This window comes from Ictidomys tridecemlineatus, chromosome 1, assembly GCF_052094955.1.
Source record: "Ictidomys tridecemlineatus isolate mIctTri1 chromosome 1, mIctTri1.hap1, whole genome shotgun sequence".
Taxonomy (NCBI): Eukaryota; Metazoa; Chordata; class Mammalia; order Rodentia; family Sciuridae; genus Ictidomys; species Ictidomys tridecemlineatus.
In genome coordinates this window covers 60,828,790-60,847,336 of record NC_135477.1, presented here as the reverse complement: position 1 = coordinate 60,847,336, position 18,547 = coordinate 60,828,790, and the positions used below count along the sequence as shown (strand labels likewise).

The 18,547-nt window shown below is 39.4% G+C and overlaps 1 protein-coding gene across 4 annotated transcripts; it reads right to left on the bottom strand.

Annotated features, from left to right (window-relative positions):
- Window positions 1–3,153: 3,153 nt before the first annotated feature.
- LOC120885753 (coiled-coil domain-containing protein 6-like) lies at window positions 3,154–17,404 on the bottom strand. 4 transcript variants are annotated; one of them, XM_040273462.2, is made up of 4 exons: window positions 17,261–17,404; window positions 16,136–16,292; window positions 13,535–13,632; window positions 3,154–5,142 (listed from the first exon to the last, which is right to left on the bottom strand). In XM_040273462.2, exons 2-4 carry the CDS (start codon window positions 16,279–16,281, stop codon window positions 5,111–5,113), a joined length of 276 nt encoding a protein of 91 aa, XP_040129396.1. In that variant the 5' UTR covers window positions 16,282–16,292; window positions 17,261–17,404; the 3' UTR covers window positions 3,154–5,110. The 4 variants fall into 4 exon arrangements, 2 of the variants coding, with proteins under 2 accessions (XP_040129396.1, XP_077897882.1); XM_078041756.1 differs by having other exon boundaries at window positions 13,553–13,632; XR_013435954.1 differs by lacking the exons at window positions 16,136–16,292; window positions 17,261–17,404 and adding an exon at window positions 14,112–14,133.
- Between the last annotated feature and the right edge of the window lie 1,143 nt (window positions 17,405–18,547).

The following is an 18,547-nucleotide window of genomic DNA, read 5'->3' as shown; positions in this document are numbered from 1 at the left end:
TCTATGTTAATGACACAGCAGGCCCACAACAGGCACAGGAGTCAATTCTCCACCCACTCTGCTGCCCTCAACCACAGCTTTCCTGGGCTTAGTCCCTGCGTGGATTCATACCTGCCTGTTGGATTCCTGAACCCCTTTCAGCTGGTCACTTGAGCTGCCAGACTCAAAGGGAGAAGCAAAATGGGCTACCCTTCACTTTTTTCCAACTTGAATCCCCCTGGGTAAAATATTTTCTGTGCCTGTTTCACTCATATTCTGCTAGGTACATCCTAGGTCATGTGGTAGGTGCTCATGAGGACAGTGTGGCAATGTTTGCTATGACCTTCCAGCTCTCATGGCAGCAGCCACAGTGAAACCACCTTCAGATGGCTCCTGTCTCAGCTCTACGTGACCAGTTGAGAAACAGAGTACTTTTCATACACCAGTGCACAGTGCAGCCTCTGGATCAGCTACGTTTAGGCTGTTCTGATGTACAGGTTTTTCTGTATCAAACCTGTTCATCACATTTCTCTGTGTTTTCCCACCCCTCTGTAGTGATCCAGTACCTCTGCTGCTGCCACAACCGGCTTGGATCCAATGTACTCTTTCTTCTTTGTTCATTGCACCTGAATTTCTGAGACCACAAGATTCTCTGACGGTCCAACACTGAATTTTGTGAAATTCTTCTTTCACCTACTTCACTGAGAAGCAGTACTCCTGCTTCTTGAATCCTGAGCCCTGGAGTAACTAGAAATGCAGGTTACTTCTAATCCTTCATCGTGAATCTCCCCAGAATAGATTCTTAACCAAACTTTCTGCAAAGTAGGAAGAGAAAACCATATGATGGGATTTCAACTTTTAGGAATAAGCTCACTAATAATAATCCACTTGTAATATCCAAAGCCTGAGTGTATGCAGTCGTGTGTCACTAAATGACAGGATGACATTCTGAGAAGTTCACTGATAAGCAATGTTATTGTGGGAACATCAGAGAGTGTACTTACACACTATCACTGCGTGTGGCCTCCTAATGCAATACAGAGACACTAAACACAAGATGCATGAGGCTGCTACCCATATATGATAATGATAAATACCTAATGCAGTGATGGTCATTTATAATGTATTGTACACTGTTCATTCTCATATGTGCTAAAACTGTGTATGACTAGTAGCACAGGTTTGTTTACACCAGTACCACCACATACACATGAGTAATGCACAGCGTGACAAATGACAGCTGCAATGTCACTAGGCAATGGGAATTTTTCAGCTCTACTGTAGTCTTGAGAGACCACTATTGCACAGGCAATTCCTTATTGACTGAAACATTGCATGGCATGTGACTATATATGTCTGTTTATATGTAACATTTTGAGAGTTGGCTGTCCTTTCCATTTCATAATCTCCTACATTTACTGTTTTAAAGAAATATAGCACAGAACAGCACACAAATCATAAGTGCACAGCTCAATGAATTTTCGAAACTCAACAGGTGCAGCCTATCTTCCCTAAGTTTACTTTCCAAGGCAGCATTTAGAATTTAGAATCTAAGTTGGATATCTGCCAGAAGCAATAGTAAAATAATGTTTATTTTCCAACCTAAAGAATAGAAAAAAAAGGGATAAGCCTTGAGGCTTGAGAGGAACATTTTAAAAGATTATCTTTATTTAGGTTTCTGATTCAACACATGTGTCAAAGACTAATAAACATAAAGTAAATAAGACATTAACTGGAAGTCTTACATCTTTCTAAACTCCGTCCAAGAATTCAAGATTGCCACTATTACCAGAATCCCAATGTAATCAAATTGTAGACAAGCCGCCTCAAGCATCATGGTATGTGCATGGATATGGAGAGGGAAAAGGCATGCTAGCTGGCTCTCCTCTTTCCCCTGTTGACCTCTTCCCTTTTGACAGTCCACTTTTGTTTTTTAAAGCTAAGTTCTAAATAAAGACCAAAGATAATTCAAGGTCAATCTGACCACATTCTTTTTCAGAGGAATGTATTATTCTTAACATGTTGTGTTTTCAACTTTGTTTTTGCCAGGATGAAGTTCAGACTGAGATGTACGGAACAATCTAGATGACAGTGCAGACTAAGTCAAATAGTAAAGTTGAGCAGTAGCCTGAGATAAGGCATGAATGCACACACGCACTCCTGCACACACAGCACCGTGCTATCCTGAACACAGGTTCCTTCAAGTGCCTACCAAGAGGCAATCTAGGTGTAGCAGTTAATCTCAACTGCTGAGAATTCTGAAAAATGCACCCCAAAACTTTATGCTAACATGTTTTATCAAACACACACAGAGAAAAAAGAGAGAGGAGAAAAAGTGAAACTAAAAATCAAAAAACCCTAAAACCCCTTTATCTCTCTCACAATGGCTCTTGAGCAAGGAATTCATGTAGCAGCGTCAATGGCTGGCTCTTTAATAACTTGGAAATAAAAATTTGTTTTATTATGCATTTCTTAGGTAGTCATGACTACAAAGTTTTCAGTGTAGGTTACCTATGAAACAAGAACTAAACAGAAGATCCAGTAACAAAGAAATATTTCTTTTGTACTAATAAATACTAAGTTCTCAAAGCACAAGTAACTACGTTTTTTTCTTGCCTTGTGGGGAAAGCAAGGCTCTGTGCAAGGAGAGTTCATATCTAACTAACAAAGGGTGATGATGCACATTTTTTTCCCTACAGTTGAACAGTTAACAATTCACATTACAGGTTATTTCTGGTTGAATCAGTTAGAAGCCAATCACAAGCCACAGCAGCACATGGTGTCAAAGCCACATTCTGGTCACATTTGTTCCATAGTTGCTACTCAGAATCTCACTTGGATTACAGATGTGCACTCTTGGCCTATTAACTCTAAAAAATACATTCAAAGGGAAAAATGGAAGTTTCTACTGTATAATATTAAATATCGACAACATAATGGTTCTTATTTTTAGGAGTGTGTTCAATAATGAGTTAGGCATGTCAGAAAACATGAACTCTTTTTTTTTCTTTCCACATATTTTTATTGGTATATTCTAGTCATACACAATGATGGGATTTTTTGTTACATGTTCATACATACACAAAATATAACAATATAATTTGGCCAATATCACACCCCAACACTCCCCACCCCACTCTCCCCTCCTTGGTCCCTTTCCTCTGTAGATCTCCCTTTTATTTTCATGATATCCCTGAACCCCTCACCTTTCTTTTCCTTTTTATTTATAGCTTCCACATATGAGAGAAAACATACAATCCTTGACCACCCAAGCTTAGCTTATTTCACTTAACATAATGGTCTCGAGTTCCATCCATTTTCCTGCAAATGACATAATTTCATGTTTCTTTGTGACTGAATAACACTCCATTGTGTATGTGTACCACATTTTCTTTATCCACTCATCTGCTGATAGACACACACCTAGGTTGACTTTATAGTTTAGTTCTTTTGAATTGTGCTTCTTTAAACAAGGGTATGTATGTATCACAGTCATAAAATGACTTTTGTTCTTCAATATAAATAATGAGGAGTGGTGTAACTTGGTCATATGGTGGTTCCATGCCTAGTTTTTTGAGGCGCCTAGATATTGATTTCTATACTGGTTGTACTACAAAACATGAACTCTTAAAAATTCCTGATAAATTAATATTCAGTTCTCTAATTATATCTAACAGATACATATTCTCATGATACATATTCTCTAGTAAGCTATTTTCATCCACAGCATATATAAATATGCAAGCACAGGTGGTAAAAAAGCACTTTACTACCAAAGTACAAATCATAATTGTTGAAAAATAAAAAGAAAAGAAAGATGGAGCAAACATTAAGAAAATAGTGACTCCATGTTCCACATCAAAGTAAAACCAGACGGTATATTTGTGCTAAATGAATGGAAATAATGCATTAGAATATACGTCTTTGTACACCATACTTGCTGATACTGGGTAAAATAAGCAGTCCTCAGTGCTAACGCCACTTTCCTGTACTCATCTCTTTTTTTTCTGCCAAGCAATATTGTATTTTGTGCCTATTATACCAAGATAGTTCTCTAATGTCAGTATTTTCTACCTTTAATGTAATTGTTCAAATTTTATCTCAGGAGAACACAAAGAATGGGAGGAAAAATCACACTGATTGGGTTACAATCACCTTGCCCTCCACAGTAGGAATCAAAGAGCACATTCTAATCAGCCACTGAAACCACCCACTGACACTCATGTTAGACTCATGTAGAGGGGCCAGTTTAGGTAGATTAGCATTAAGGATAAAGGGAAGAATCTCAACTTAAAATGCAAGAATTATCCATCCTACATTTGTGGAGAAGATATAGCCACGTGATTCCTTCCTTAGTCCATTTTAAAAGACATGGAAGTCGAATTACATTAGAAATAACCTACAAAAGTGTACCTGTAGAAAGCTCTACTAAATCAGTGTCTTGGGCACTGATTCTTCTAACTTCCCACTCTACACTGAAAGTCAGATTTTCAAAGGTGTGAACTGTAGTGTTGAATTCTTGGTAGGTTTGGTCAACGCCATAATAATTGGACAAGGGGTGATAACAGCTCAAAAATTTTCTGCAGATTCATGGAAAAAAATATTAAAAAAAAAATATCCCTTTTTTATTTTACAAAAGCCAAGGAAATGAAGCTCTGAGGCCAAGCAAAAATTGCACACTGCTGCTGTATTACCAAATACCAAATAGCCAATGTTCCAGCCAGGGAATGGACATACATGTAGATTCAAGTAAAACACGGATGGAAAGTCGTCTGGTTAGTGTTGTAGACCCACAACACTGGCTGCGTTTCCAACAAACGTTTACATACAACACAATGAAGAGTGAAGCCTAGATAACCTCAGTGCAAATAAGTCAGATCCAAATATGCCAGGGAAGGAAGCCTTTGGCGTTGAGTAGACGGCTCCAATGGACGAGTTCCAACTTGAAATTCAGACTAAGCACATGCATTAAGGCTGGGAGGAGGGGTGCACCGAATGTTGCGAAGGGGCAGGCTGCAAGGTGCCTGCCGAGGGGACCGCGGGCTGCATGGGTGGCGGAGGTGGAGGCGGAGGCAGCTGGACTGGGGTTTGTGTGTTGGGAGACGGAGGCGGTGTGGGCCGTTTGAATTTGTCAGGACTGTTGCTTCTCCGTGGTGAAGGCCTCTGTGGAGAGGACAGGAAGCAGGTCAGCCTGGGGCACCAGCAAGTACCAACACAGCATCACTAGGATCAGAGACTCCTGGAGCACTGAGCTGCAGACACCAGGAACCAGTGGTCTCCTTCTGTATCCCCACTGGTTCCTGGGGAGGCAGGAAAGCTCAATCAGTGCTTACACCTACACCTACACCTGTGGGAAAGCAAGGCAGTATTACTATAAAACTGGCATTGACCACACTACTGGATGTGGCCCCATCAATGACACAGCTGTAACATTTAAAAACAGCTGTCATGTCTTATATCTTTACTGCCAGTTGTAGGTCCTCAATTTCTTCTATCACCCCTCTCAAACAACTTTTCCATATTCCAAAGGTCACAGCCCAACAAAACAGTCCCTTTTGTACAAAGTCCATCAAACTGAATTTGAAAGAGCTTCATAAATGTCTTAAATGATTTAATAGAGTTTCTCTCTGAAATATTCTTTCATTAGAAATATCCTCAAGTCTTTCCACCTTTCTCAACCTATTAAGTATCTTCCTTTCTCTCTCTCCATCTCTTTCTCTATACCCTCACCTTCTTTCTTCCCCTCTTTCTACCTCTCTTCTGGGGATCAAACTAGGGCCTCATGCATGCTAGCTAGGCAAACACTTTACCACTAGTTACATCCGAAGCCCGCCCCCTCCCCATCCTTTTTTTTTTTTTTCTTTTTTGGTACTGGCGATTAAACCTAGGAGCACTTAACCATGGACCCACATCCCCAACCCTATTTTATATTTTTTTAGAGACAGGGTCTCACTGAGTTGATTAGGGCCTTGCTAAGTGCTGAGACTGGGTTTGAACTCACAATCCTCCTGCCTCAGCCTCCTGAGTTGCTCGGTTTATAGGCGTGTACTAACATATGCAGCTTCCCCAACCTTTTTGAGACAGGGTCCCACTAAGTTGTCAAAGCTGGTCTTGAACTTGCAACCTCCTGCTTCAGCCTCCCAAGGGTCTGGGATTATAGATGTTCACCACCATGCTGGTCCTATTAGCTACCTTTTTGACTGCTCTGTTAGAAAACTATGTAGCTAAGTGTACAGGGAAAAAAAAAAACAATTTTCTTTAATGGAGTTAGAATCAGATGCACTTAAGCTTCCTCTAATTCCAGGAGATAAATTTCTTGATAAAACTAGAAACAAGATTAACTTTAGGGAGACTATCAAGGGTTAGTAAACCATGAAGGTGTAGATAATAAATATTTTCCAACATTATGGCAATCAACAGTAATTCTTTATTTTTTCTCGTGCAGTACCAGGGATTAAACCCAGGGATGCTTAACCACAAAGCCACATCCCCAAACATTTTCTTTTATATTTTATTAGAAAGAAGGTCTCACTGAGTTTTTAAGGCTGGTTTTGAACTAGCAATCCTCCTGCCTCAGCCTCCTGAATCACAGGTATTATAGACGTGCGCCACCACGCCTGGCTAATTATTTAGTGTTTTCAACCATGTAGGTTTTTAAATGCAGACAGTTAACTGAAAATAAAAACAAATGAGAAGGGCAGTGGGCTTACTGAACAGCATGCGGGGTAATGAGGAATATAAAAAAGCAAGCCCTGGAATAGAACAGAAAGCCCAGAAAGAAATGCACACATATGCCATCAACTGATCTATGACAAGCATGCCAAGAACATACATGGGACAGTCTCTTCAAAAAAAGATGTTGGGAAAACTGGATAGCCACATGTGAAATAATACAATTGGACCCTTATAATAAAAATCAACTCAAATGGATTAAAGACTTTAAGACCAGAATCTATAAAAGTCCTAGAAAAAAATAATCAACAGAAAGGGCAACCTACAGAATGGGAGATAATGTCTACAAACCACATATCTGATAAGGGATTAATATCTGAAATGTATAAGGAAATTCTATGACTTAGGGAAAAAAACAAACACAAATAACTGAATTACAAGGGAACTGGGGGTTACATAATGTTATATCACTTTTCTATCATATGAGAAACCTTGGGTTTGATCCCCAGCATCACCACCAGCAAAATTGTAAAAACTAATAAGAAGAAACAGCAGGCTTAAATAGGCATTTCTTCATAGATAAAGATGGTTGATAAGTATGTGAAAAGATGTTCAATGTCACCAATCATCAGGGAAATATAAATCGAAACTACAATGAGGTATCATTTCATACCTGTCAGGATGGCTATTATTATACTATCTTGGCAAGAATATGGAGAAGTTGGAACCCTTATACATGTTGGTGGGAATTTAAAATGTAGCAGCCACTACAAGAAAAAAAAAAAAAGGTATGGAGATGCCCTGTTCCACCAAATGAAAATAAAACTACCCTAGATATAGATACCAGGAATTCCACCTGTGGGTGATCATCTGCAAGAAAGGAAATCAGGATCTCAGAGAGATATTTGTACCCCTGTGTTCCACATAGCATCATTCTCAACAGCCTAGATGTGGAAACAACCTAACTGTCCATCTGTGGATGAGTTCATAAGAAAAAATGTGGTAGACAAATAAAATATTATTCCTTTCAAAAGAAGGAGATCCTACTGTAGGTGACAACATAAATGAACCTGGAACACACTATGCTAAGTGAAATAAAGTCACAGAAAGACAGAAGGATAATAAATGGTTCTACATGTATGTGGAATCTAAAACAGTCAGACGCAGAGACAGAAAGTTGGTTGCCAGCAACTGGAAAGGAAGAGGAGAAAAGGTAGAATTACTGTTCAACAGGCATAAATTTTCTGTTAAGCAAGATGAACAAGCTCCAGAGAGTTGCCATACAACATTGTGCCTACAGTTACAATACTGTATTGTCTGCTTAAAAATTCAAGGGAACTGTTTTCATCTGAAGTGTTTCTATCACAATAAAAAAAATGTTGAACCAGACACAGTGGCACATGCCTGTAATTTCAGCAACTTGGGAGGATGAGGCTGGAGGAGCTCCAGTTCAAGTTCATCCTGAGGAACTTATTGAGACCCTGTCTCAAAATAAAAAAAAACAAAGGGGGTTGGGGATGTGGCTCAGTGGTTATATGCCCCTGTGTTCAATTACTCATACCAAAAAGAAAAGAAAAAAAAAATGTTGAGCCCTGTCAGGAGTTCAACTGAGGTGAAGGACAGGAATAGGAAGATATAAGAAGACACAAGAATTAAGTGTGTGTGTCGGGGAGGGGGGATAGAGCTAAGAGCTAAAAATCAAATGTGAGAAAAGGGGAAATGTCAAAAGATACCCCAAAAATAAGCAGACCAAATTACTTTGTGTCTGGTGTGTTGTAGGCATAACAGTAAACAGAACTACTGGAAACTTTATAACCTGAAAATATTCAACGCAGGGAACAAAAAAGCTCTTTATATCTCAGTGTTTCCTGAAAGAAAGTGACATTTCAGGAAAAAACAGTCCACAGCAATGTTTTGCATACTCTTCATCTAGGACCTCAGGATCTTCTCCAAAGTGTTTTATAAGTACACAAGTCCAGACTCTCCTTACTATTGAGAGGTCAACGTAGCCGCATTTTAACATGCATGTGATAATGGGAATTGACTCCAGGGCCTCATGCACGAGGCACCACTGAGTAACACCCCCTATCCAGACCACTGTATTTTGAAAAAGTTCCAAAAGAGATTTTTACCTATTTGCAGCCTAGGAAGCCCTGATCTTTGGAGAGTTAGGGCTGAAGGGTCCACTGGTTTGGGCCATCACTTACTGTTATTCATTCAAATCCAACTCTCTTTACATTTGGAGTTCCCAGAATCTAGCAGGAAAACTACCACAGGCTAGGTTCCATATGAATGAATAAGTAAAAATGGAAACAAAGGAGCCGCTGGGGGAGTGTGGATAGGAACTCCCTATGAATGATTTTGTGCCTGTGATCCTCCATTAGATGCCAAGCCAAGGGAATTCTACTTTGCTTTTCTGAATGACATGAAAGGGAGAAGCAGCTAAGGATGCTTGTCGAACTCTTTTTGCTACCACAATAGTATTCAGCCACCAAGGTTCTTCCCTCAGTTGTCCGACACAGGACTTTGCTGTGCCCTCAACACCTAATGTCAAGGGCTTGCTGTGTTTCTTGGTTTAAATATTAATTACTGATGCTTTCTGTTTGACCTATTTCCATTTCCAATTGTGAATTTTTTATTCCCAGCAAAGTGGAGGTCTGAGGTAAAGCGACCAGTCTTTTGGAGCTAAGCAGTCACTTAATATGATGATGCCTACTGGTATCACAAGGGCATTGTTCAGCTGGGAGAGGGAAGAAGAGATTGTCTTAAATAGGTTTAGTGAATAAAACTCTGATTATACTTCTTATGAAAGTGTTAAATTTAAGAGAAACTCTATAAAAGTGGATCCTTATCCCCAAAAAGAGCTCAAGAGGTTCATTTAAAATTTAAAAAAGAATCTAAAAATCTAACCCATTTTCTAGTATTATGAGGCTAATTTTTCTGAAGAGTTATTATGAGTATAATAACTCTTATATTAAGCCAGTAAACAAGAATATTCAAAAACTATTACCTACCTACAAAAAAAAAAAAAATCCGTTCTCTGGCTGCTATAAAGGACTTCTTCATTTGGCTCCAAACTACTTTCTGATGCTCTAGGTCAGTATTCCCAATGTGGGTATAAAAATCTTGCTTGACTAACCCCGAACCAAACAAATAAGAATTTCAGCTGGGTGCAGTGACACACACTTATAATCACAATCACTCAGGAGGCTGAGGCAGGAGAACTACAAGTTCAAACCTAGCCTTGGCAATTTTATGAGAACCTGTCTCAAAATAAAAAATAAAAAGAACTCTGGATGTAAGTCAGTGGTAAGGTCCTCTTGGTTTCATCCTGAATACCGAAAATCTCCAAAGTTAAGGGGAGCTGGTCCCCAGAGCAGCAAGATGAGAAGCAGAGAGATCTTATCACTCCTCCTTCAGACCTGTCTATACCTCCTATACCCACTGCTTGAGATTGTCTTTGCTTTTCCTGACTCTTCCTTCCCCCAGGGTTCTTTCCCAAGCACCTCCCCCATCCTATGAAGAGGCAAAAAGCCCAGACTTTAAAGCCAAACTGAAAGATTACCCTGGATCCCAACTGTGTCACTTGGCACTGAACAAAAGTGGACAAGTCACTTAATCCCATTATGCTTTAAATTCATCAGCTGGCAAGTGGGACTATGCTACAAAACTATCGTAAGGGTGAAATGAGTTTTCATCATATGTATTGTTTTACCTACTTCCCCAGGTCCTGCTGTGGCTTATAGGCCCTGTTGTCTCTTAGAGGCCCTGTCTTACTAATTTTTGTTTTCCCTTAAATGCTAATGATTAAACATCTCACCCTCTTGCCCAGGAATAGAATAAAATATAAAATCCAAAACAAAACCCAAAACCCTAGGTTGAAATTGCAAACTGCAAAAACTGGCTCACTAAATAGAATATAGTCAGGCATAGCTTAATGAGGAGGGTGCCTTCTGAGAAATGCATCCCTAGGTGACTTCATTATTTTATGAGCATCACAGAGGGTGCATACACAAACTAAGTCAGATATAATGTCTCTTGGCAATACCCTATTACATGCAGTCCATCACTGACAGAAACATCATTATGCTGCACCCATTTCTTCCATTGCTCAAATTGTTCTAGTTCTGGTGTTTGAGAGCTCCTGTATTCACCAGAACACCCCCCCCATTTTATTTTTTTGAGCACTTCCTTACCCTATTGTACTACCAGGTGCCCCAGATGTGGAAACATTCATTACTCAAACAGCCCATATTCTTTTCACTGAAGAATGGAATTAGAAACCAAAATCTGGGACCTGGGAATGCTCAATATTAGTGGAAGCAGAGTTATTTTTAGACCTCATTATTATCTACCTCTGATTTAGATGCATCAGAACATGCTAATTAGGAATAATATCCTTTTCTTAGGCACCATAAAATATGGAAGAATTTGAAAAATAATTGTTGAAAAGTAATTCATTTCGTACGTGTAATTCACACATATAAAGCTACATGTAGTCAAGAAGAGGACCTTTCAGAAGTTATTAGATTGGTGTTTTTCAAACCAATTGTGAAAGAGGATGCAAACTACTTTAAAAACCTGGTGAAAATGTAAGCTTTCGAATGTTGGCCACAAACAAGGAGGGAAGAAGAAAAGCCACGATATTTAAAGTGGAAATGAAAAGTATACAGACTTCTACTAAGAAAGTGTTGAGATATTCTTAAGAATATCACTGAGAACCAAAAATTCTTCCAGAAAACAAAACAAAATGAAAAATTATTGTAATATTCCTGTTTTGCTTTTATGCTATTATAGCACCATGATATTACCAGATTAGGATGATTTAAATCTACAGCCAAATAGGAGATAAAAGTCTACTTTTAGGATATAACTTAATATAAAATATTCTCATTTAGGTTATCTGAAAGAAAAAAAAACAGTAGTTATTATTTATTCCATAGTTTAAGGGAAAATCAAATAGCTCATCTAGCCAAGCTAGGCTTACACTTTAATAGTTCCCACTACAGGGACAAAAGCAGAAGAAGTCAAAATTATCCAAATGGAATAAGATTTTCCTGCAGAATATGTTATAATAGAAGTAATATCCTGAATCAAGTTTTGACTTTTTTTTTCTTTTTTCAGTGACTGAAATATTCTTTTTAATCAATTGGAAATTAAATGTCTCTAAAGTTTAATTTAATATCACACATGATATTAAATTATACTTAGTATGAATCAGCATTGCCATCAACTGCCAAGTAACCCTCCATCTTGCCTCTGCCTGATTCATGCCTTCTTTCTACGTCAATAAATCAGTAAGCAGAAAAAAGACCTTTACTGTGGTAATGAAGCCAAGAGCTATTTTGAGAAAACTGTGAGACAAATAGGAAGAGAAGACTTCAGGCCACTGGAGAGAAGGAGAAACAGATTCAGAAACATCCTCTTGGCAAGAACAAGGGACAATGACTATGCCATTATCCACGGGTTAAAGTCCTTTCAGTCTGTGATCAGTCCCTCTTTACCTTGCTTGAAGTCAGACAACATACTGGCCCCAAATAGACACAAGCTGCCACTCTATGTGTCACATATTTCATCTTTTGATTTTCTCCACTTAAAAAAAAAAAAGTCTCAGCAGCCCAGTGCTGGGCTAGATCCCCAAAATCACAAAACCCAGCCAGCCATTCCTTTCTCATGTTCTTATTGATGGCCAATGGAATTACAGCACATTTTCTATCCTATCAACCTTAAGAGGAGGGATCCTTCACTTTAATTATCGTTAACAGAACACATGAAACGCTGTTGCCCTACATGAAAGGTGTTTGTACAAAACCTTCACACTGCTCCACTTGAAAGCAGTCACCTCACTGGATTCCACTGTGAAACTCCTCCTCCATCCCCCTCCCGGACTCCATACACTTTTCCTCTGGTTCTTTTAAAACATGTTTATCAACAACCACAAGAACAACGGTCTCACCATTTCAGTCACAAGCTGCAATTCCTTAGCTGCCACCTGTCTTTCCTCCCCCTCCTCCACCTGCCTCCTGTCCCCTCCTCTCCTTTCTCTTCCTCTCTTGCTGGACTCAATTACTTGTCCTCCTGGCCCAAAAGCCCCACACAGTGCTGGTGCTGAGCCAGATGCCCCGGGGTAGGGTGCTTTCAGGTTCATATGAAACAAGCCTGCTTTGGAGGAGAGGCTTCCAAGAGCAAAGCCAGAAGCAGCCTGCCAGACCCAAGTCCACTGCTTCTTGCCTGGCCAGCCTACTGGGGCCCAGTCCCATTCATGAGTCATGGGAAACATTAGGAGGCAGCTCCTGCTAAGCAGAACACAGGCTGTGGAAACAGCTGTGCCCTGCCTTCTGTCTTACTGGATCTGTGACCCGTAGGTGGGGAACCTCCTAATGGCTGCTTCCCCAAGTTTAATATGGGAAAAATGATACTATAATATAATAAATAAAAATGATATTATAATAATAAAAATGATACTATAAAACTACAATGGTTATTATTCTGAAGATAAAAATTGGAACATGATAAAGGAACCCATAGAAGATTTGTTATAAGGCATCTTGGAAATCTACCTAGGAATTCTGTCCATCCACTGAGATTTAACATCTTAGCCAAAGACAGTCTTCTTAACAGTCTTCTTTTAAGAGGTATTTTGTATTCAAATTTCTTTAAGGGAGGTTAAAAATTTTGAAGAAAAATACCAGCTAGCACTACAACTTTTGTGCTTAGAAATTTCAAGTAAAGATTTACTCTTGACAGAGACTTGTTTTGTTACTTTTGAAAATCCAGCGACTTTGTTCATAAGACTTTTATATGCTAGAAGGGAACATATTCAGGGTTGTCTATTAAACATTCTGGAAATCAATCAATGAGGTAGCTGAAGACATATACTCACCACGTGATATAGACCTACTTGAACTTGGCGGTGTGTAAGGGATTGGGCTGGACACAGTACGAGGTCTTAATCTTTGTGCAGACATCTCGTTAAAATACCTAAGAGGAAAGAAGGGGAAATGATCAGAACTAACTGCATTTAAAATAGTTCTTAAGAGAGCTCCTATGAGAAAGTGTTTGGAGGTCAGTCACATCTCAAAGTCAAAATCTGGAATGTTCAGAGTGATAATGTACCTAGGAGACATTTATAATATAAACTCCCAAGTCACACTACCCCACTATTTGGCAAAGGGTAGGGAATTCAGGATGCTTTTGCTCAGGATTGTGATCTGGTCACAGAGTCTTTGTGATACAACAGAGAGGACAGACTTTTCTCCAGCACACCATGGCTATGAGGAAATTCACCTCCAATGTCCCAAGAATTACAAAGACACCCATGTTTTAATGGGAATATTTGAATTAATATTTGATACTAAAATCAAGGATTTCCCCTGAGATTTATTATATCAAATTAAAGTTTAAAGAGACATACATCCATGAACTGAATGTCACCTCTTTACAAGGCAAGCCATGCTTACCAAATGGCCACAGGCGGACATGAGTATCAAGCACCTTTGGCTGGTCATGCTCGGTCACACTTTGCTGAGTCTGACTTTTTCCTGGATTTGAAAGTCACATCAGACCACAGAATGCTGAAATGTGATTGTGAGGAACATCAGTTTTCACTCTGTGAACCAAGCACAGAGTGCTGAGGAGGAGAAATTTCTGCTTGAGAGACTTCCTGATAAACTATCCTTTGGGAGCCTTTCAGCCCTATGCTTATACACCCTTATCTCAAGGAAGATCTCAGCCCTGATACTCAGTTCACAGGAAGAACTGACGTGGCCACTTCCAAACACGTTTATGGGACTTGAATAAAATCAGGCTCCTTAATTTCACAAGTATGTCGACTACATAGCCATTACTGTTCTCTTTAGAGAGGCTCACCACAGTGACCCTGGGAGGGACCTCTCTTTGTATTCTATATCCAGGTAGGCAGCCAAAACCACCTATTATGGTCTGAAGTGTCATGATTTTTTTTTCTCCCAAATGTGAGACGATCATTTCTAGAAGCACTTATTGGGCAGCTGTACTTATTGGATGGGATAATCTGACCTATGAAAGGTAAAGCAGATCTTCTGGAATGAATACTAGTTCTGGAAAATATATTCATCTGGAATCAGCATTGTCACCACAGTCAGAAGAAACTGTCCCTACAGTATGTGTTATCCAAAATTGGATGGCTACAGGATGCTTTGAAAGGTAACTCAAGGTCTGCTCTGAGACTCAAGGTGGTTAATAAAGTAGGTAATAAGCCATCTAGTTTTCTAGCTGACATTATCGGTCAAAAGATTCTCAGTGGATTTTTAGGGGGGGAAAATGGGAAAATGCCAGAAATAGATCAGTGAAATTTAGAATTATGGATGACAGTTTTGAAATGCAAACTTTTCAGAAAGAACAATGTTCATTCTTTCAAATGAGGACACATACAAATATTTTAAATAGGATAATCTACTGTCCTCTTCTTGTAAATGCCTATTTTCTCATTTATATACTTTCTTACAGAAAATCTTATATTTTTCTTGAAACTGTCCACAGCAAACAGATCAAAATCCTTGGCAGCCCCCGGATCTATTTCGTAACAGGAAGTGCTGATGTGCTTGGTTGAAGTGCTCATATGGCTTGGTTTCAGACATGTTTGGCATCAACACTGCTATTCCTCAGACCCTGCTGTCATATACTGGCTGCCCCAGTAGAGTTGGAGGGGCCCCTGAGGAAGCTCTGTCTCACCTCTCACACTGAGATGTGGTCTAAGGTCCCTAATCCAGAACAGGGAATTTCCTTGCAGAAATAATCTGATTAAGAGAAAAGCTAATCCCCTACCTGCAGGGTTTCTCTGTTAATTAAACAGCGTTGTTGTTGTAGTTGTTGTTGTTTTATAATTTACACTTGTCATTTATCTTAAGAACACTTTCCTCTGAAGTTCAGAGGAGGAGGTAGAAAAGAGACATCAAGATAAGGGATAATAGCTGAACCAGTTCCCCTAGTTGAGCCCATCCATAGGGGCACAATGAGGAGGTTCACCATATTGTCTCAAGCAGGTGAAGGGAATGTGTTAGTTTTATTTTTAAAAGGTAGCTGCAGAAAGACTCAGAAGTTATCCACTGTGCTATGGCAAAGTCCTTGGGATATCAGCCCCCTGCACCTGTCTCCTGCTGGTTCCTTCAACCTACAACAGACATTTGTTTCCTTGGGCTGCCCTACAGCTTGTTTATCCTTCCAAGGGAGTTAAGATATGCCCATGCTTTAAACAGCCTTAACACAGAATTAGACTAAGTCAACAACAAAGGCAAACTTTGCTTCCATTTCTTCCCCACCAAATAATCTTAAAATGAAAAAAAAAAAGTGTTTTCTTCATTTTCTGTTTAAGGTGGCATTCATCATCACTGTTAATTTGAAATGTGTTTAAGCCATCTACTGTTATCATATCTAACAGGATGCAAAGAGAGGTCTCTTAGGGCCTGTTTTGTTTTCTTCTAAGACTCATAGGACATGTGCGCACCTTTTATCATCCATTAATAAGCTGGACTCGCTCTCGGAGAGCTGTCGACAGAGGGCTGCTCTTCTCTCCATTTCCCTCTGCAGCTTCCTCTGCAGCCGCAAGTTCTCTTCCCTCATGCGACGTTCCTCCTCCAGATACTGGGCCATTTTCTCTGAATCTGCAAAGCCAGAGTTCTCAATTAAACCACATTTCACACAATCAGTAGCCAAATCTTAAAAAGGAGACTCTAGTTCCTAGGCAGCAGATAGGGGAATTACTGCCAGACAGTACTTCATGCTCTCATGCACACAAATGAAATCTGTATTTAAAGTTTATTCCAAATATCAAAGTTTACCATTGATTTACAATTAGAGAAACATACAAAAGGCAGTGCTGGGAGGTGGGCATCTTCATTCCCATTCCTTTGCATTCAAAGGAGCTTTAAGTAGAAGAGGAAATGGAATTGTAGCTGAGTCTGGAGGTAGTGGCTTCTCTAAGTTGCTGGAACTGAAGAGAAGGGAGCCCAGTTGGGGATAATGGATTCTGCCACAGGATGCCCTCTAGGTATCAGCTTGGTTGCTTCTCTGCTCCAGACACTGCAGGTGGCCTATGGGGCCTGTCACACTTGTTAGCACAAGTATTGTCCCTGGTAGGGGAAGTGCGTAAAAAAGCACCATGCTACAATAACAGTTAATATTCTTTTTTTATTTAATATTTGTTAGTTATATATGGACACGATATCTGTATTTTATTTATTTATTTTTATGAGGTACTGAGGATTGAACCCAGTGCCTTATGTGTGCTAGGTGAGCACTCTACCACTGAGCCACAACCACAGAACATTCTTTTGATAAAAACAGAAATTGACAGTTAATAAGAAAGTTTTAGAATAATAGTTCAAATAGGCCTTATTTGTGGTGTGCAATGCTGTTACCCTGACTCATGCACAGCCAACCAGATGTTAGTGAAAATCTGTATACTGCTAGCACCCCTTGGGCCTGTGTCTTGCCAATGCTCTATACCTGGTTCTCGGGAGATGCCCCATATAACCAGCCTCCCAGCTGTACATTATCACTGTACACTATACAATATCCCAGGCGGAGCCATTTAGATTCTCTTTCCCAGGATGTGAAATAGGAAACTTACATCTTTATGAGAGCCCAGAATCTCCTTCTGCTAAGTTCCCCTGTCCTTCTGAGGTTATTCTTCATAGGATCCTGTGGCTGTGTCCAATAAAAAGCAAACACCCCTCCCCCTAGTTCTGGTTAACCTCAGACCTATTCTGCTGTTACCAAGTAACCAGAAAAAACTTAATATAAAACTCAGTATCTACCATCTGCTTGCTTCCTTCTTTTTCCCTGTTTTAGTCAATGAACTTAGGAAAAAGTAAAATCCCCATCTATTTCTCTCCTTTGAAAAACAGCTGCAAATTTAGTGACTATGCACATGTCTGACAGCTTCCTATAAGTTACTACTCTGTATTATCGACCAGCCCAAATTTAAGAACAAGGGAGGAGCTTAAATGCTGCATGGACAATTTCTCTCCCACATCTGACTCTACTTGGATTCCCAATGCCCATCAAATTTGTTTCAGTTTTAAGCAACTCTATGAAGGTCTAGTATTTCAGCAAATAACTTTTTATAATAATTGTTTGATGATTTCCAAGAACACATCATTACACAATATATAAAAGCTCTCGAATATCCTCATTTTAGAAATTCAAATAAAAATATCAAATATTAAACACTATTGTGTACCCTAAACACTAAATCCCTCAGTTGTTTTTCAATATAGCCAGAAACCCTGCTGTCTAATCCAGTCTCAAAAATCCCTTTAATTGAAGGCATGCTGGGAAAATATTTACAAAGTGCACTTTTAATAAGAATGATTTAAATTATTTCTTCCCAAATATGAAAGTGTGCAGAATTTTTCACTTAGCTCTACAGTTAAGTATTAGTTAGGCCTCTGGGCATACTGACTGTTTCTGGAACTGCAAGGGTGACTATCAGAGCAAGTTACCTTTTTCTTCCATAAGTAGAAAAGTCTCCCCTGAATTAAAGGTTCATGAGGCTCCTAGAACACTTATTTAAGAGGAAGCATGTCTTTCAAAAAAAAGTCAATTCTTTAACATCTGAGGCATTTGCAGGGAAATACTGAAACATAAACCCATAAGAACGTTACCTAACTGAGGGTGGGTGCTAAATCCCCAGGCCTTTTTAAAAAAATTTATTTATTCATTCATTTTTATTTGGAGACAGGGTCTTTCAGGAAGGAATGAAAGAGGATCTGACAATTCCAAAATTCATTCAGATGCCAGAGGCACAGAAAAGACCCCAGGTCCAACTCCTTAGGATGTCAAGGACCCAGGCACAGAGGGTGGCACCATGTCATTCCTTGGGTGCCCTCTACTGGGCTTTCTTACATGTGTCATG

Coding starts and splice junctions, on each gene's coding strand:
- LOC120885753 (XM_040273462.2), bottom strand. CDS start 16,281: ATGGCCCAGTATCTGGAGGAGGAACGTCGCATGAGGGAAGAGAACTTG. Junction 13,633..16,135: donor TTATTAATGGATGATAAAAG/GTGCGCACATGT, acceptor CTTTCCTCTTAG/GTATTTTAACGAGATGTCTG. Junction 5,143..13,534: donor AAGTAGGTCTATATCACGTG/GTGAGTATATGT, acceptor TCCTCTCCACAG/AGGCCTTCACCACGGAGAAG.